A 1,998-nucleotide genomic window follows, 5' to 3' on the forward strand; every position below is an offset into this window, starting at 1 on the left:
TAGGTGCATATTAGGCTACTGTAGACTTTAAGACCCTAGAAGTCCGCAGCTGGGCCAATTACCGAAATAACACCAAGAGGGTGAGTGGTAAAATGGCGATTTCTTAAAGCAAACACACACTTATATAACCTACGCCCTTCGTGTACGCCTCTCTTGTACGCGTCATCGATCCTTCCAGAAATTAGGGAGGGCCTGTCGCGTGACAGCCCGAAATCCCCGTATTTCGCCTAATACAACATCTCCCCCTCCCCATGCTAAGAGAACTTAACCCGTTACAATACGCAAGACTACAGATTCCTAACAAACTCACTAATAAGATCCCACTAAAACCTAACACCTACTTTCTAATTCTTAACCTAAAGCTTATCCTGCATCTTATGATACTCTAATTGCGTGGAAATCATTTGTTCAACCATGCGTTGCAAGCAGTGAAACAAGCATGGTACACACAGCATTAATGCAAGAAATATAAGCAACCCTATTACTATCATTACAAGCAATTGCTTGAACCATGGTGCAATCTTACCAAACCAACCCTCCAACCAATCTCCGAGGGGATCCTTCTGTATTCCGATCTTGTTCGTATGCTCTCTCAACCACTCTAACTTCTTATGCAGGGATTCACTGTGATCACTCAGGTTAAAACAACACATCCCTTCAAAGTCCTTACAACCATGGCCTTGCGCTAGAAGCAAGAAGTCAATCGCCGCTCTATTTTGAAGCACAGCATGTCTAATACTATCGACGTCAGCAAGCAAGTCACTCAGCATCGCAGAAGTCGTGTTGGCCTGCTTTATAGACCAACAAGCCAGTCTCTCTATCTCCTTCAGTGTATGTGCTGCAGCAACTCCCGGGGCTAAAACAGATGCGAAGATCCGCGCTGTCGGTCTCCAAAGACGTACTTTGTCACCGCAGTTTGCTGTCAGCGAGTAGATGTTCCGCTTCTTCCGTGTCCTAGCCATGTCTTTAGCCAATTGCACCCACTCAAGGGCACGTGGGGACAAAATGGTTAGTCTTCCCAGATAACAAGGTCCCCCTACCGCATTTGCTGGTACCCCTTGCCATGCCCGGTCACCACAAATCAAGAATATACCTGGAGGAAGTGCCTTTGCTGTGAAGTTGTTCCAAATATTTTTCTCTAAGCCATATACCTTCTGTTTTGGACTAAGACAACAACCCTTCATCTGTTTATTGCTAAGATCACAATCAACCCCCCGTTGGGAACCATCGGGTCGTGTCATATTGATGATATTAGAATTACTGTCTAATTGTCGCCCGAGCCCAATCAGTGAGTGTGGGCGGGCTCACGAGGGGGGTGCTGTGGGGCCACATCCCCCCTGGGCGGGCTCTTGGGCTGCCCGCTTCAGATCACCACACCCACAGCCACGCTCACTATCTTGTGGGGTGGAGTGATCCGCCCCCTTTTGGGAGGGAACACTTTGGCAGGCAGAACCTGACGGCGGGGAGGTACCGCCCACCCCCCGCATGCTGTTATCAGCTCCGTTACTGACATCACCACATTCCTCAGGGGGCCGCCCTCCCCCTTCGTCCCTAAAAGGTTTCAAGGAAGGATATAGGTTCCGAGCAGGATAAGGAGGTGGGGGCTGGGTGTCGTCCTGGTCAGAGCGGTCTTGCGCAACTTCCTTCTGGACTGTTCTCGAAGGTGAAGCATTGGGTGGAGACGAGGAGGTCGGCGCCATCTTGGCCCCTTCCGAACCTGCAGAAGAGACAAGATTCCCCCCCGCCTCCAACCCCAATAGCTCCCTAGCACGCTGGATTGCGAGTTTCTCCTCCCGAGCCGCTTTCAACGCCTCTAAGATAAATCCCCAGACCTTGAATTCTGACACCCTACGGATGGCTAGCGTTCGCTGAGATAACGCGGTCGTAATTCTATCCCAGTTGTCAGGATTGTATAAATCAGAGGGGGATACTAATAGTCCTTCTTTCTCCAGCAGCAAGAGGACTGCTGTAACCTCCTTCTTAGAAGGAGTTTGTTTT

General features: G+C 49.7%; 1 protein-coding gene across 1 annotated transcript; it reads right to left on the reverse strand.

The window, feature by feature from the left end:
* Nucleotides 1-356: 356 nt before the first annotated feature.
* LOC140247904 (syncytin-A-like) lies at nucleotides 357-1,241 on the reverse strand. The gene has a single exon (XM_072328108.1). The coding sequence runs from the start codon at nucleotides 1,239-1,241 to the stop codon at nucleotides 357-359; it is 885 nt and encodes a 294-aa protein (XP_072184209.1).
* Between the last annotated feature and the right edge of the window lie 757 nt (nucleotides 1,242-1,998).

This window comes from Excalfactoria chinensis, chromosome 2 (genome assembly GCF_039878825.1).
Source record: "Excalfactoria chinensis isolate bCotChi1 chromosome 2, bCotChi1.hap2, whole genome shotgun sequence".
Classification (NCBI taxonomy): Eukaryota; Metazoa; Chordata; class Aves; order Galliformes; family Phasianidae; genus Excalfactoria; species Excalfactoria chinensis.

Excerpts from the sequence above, each read along its gene's own strand:
- LOC140247904 (XM_072328108.1), bottom strand. The coding sequence starts at position 1,241 with ATGACACGACCCGATGGTTCCCAACGGGGGGTTGATTGTGATCTTAGC.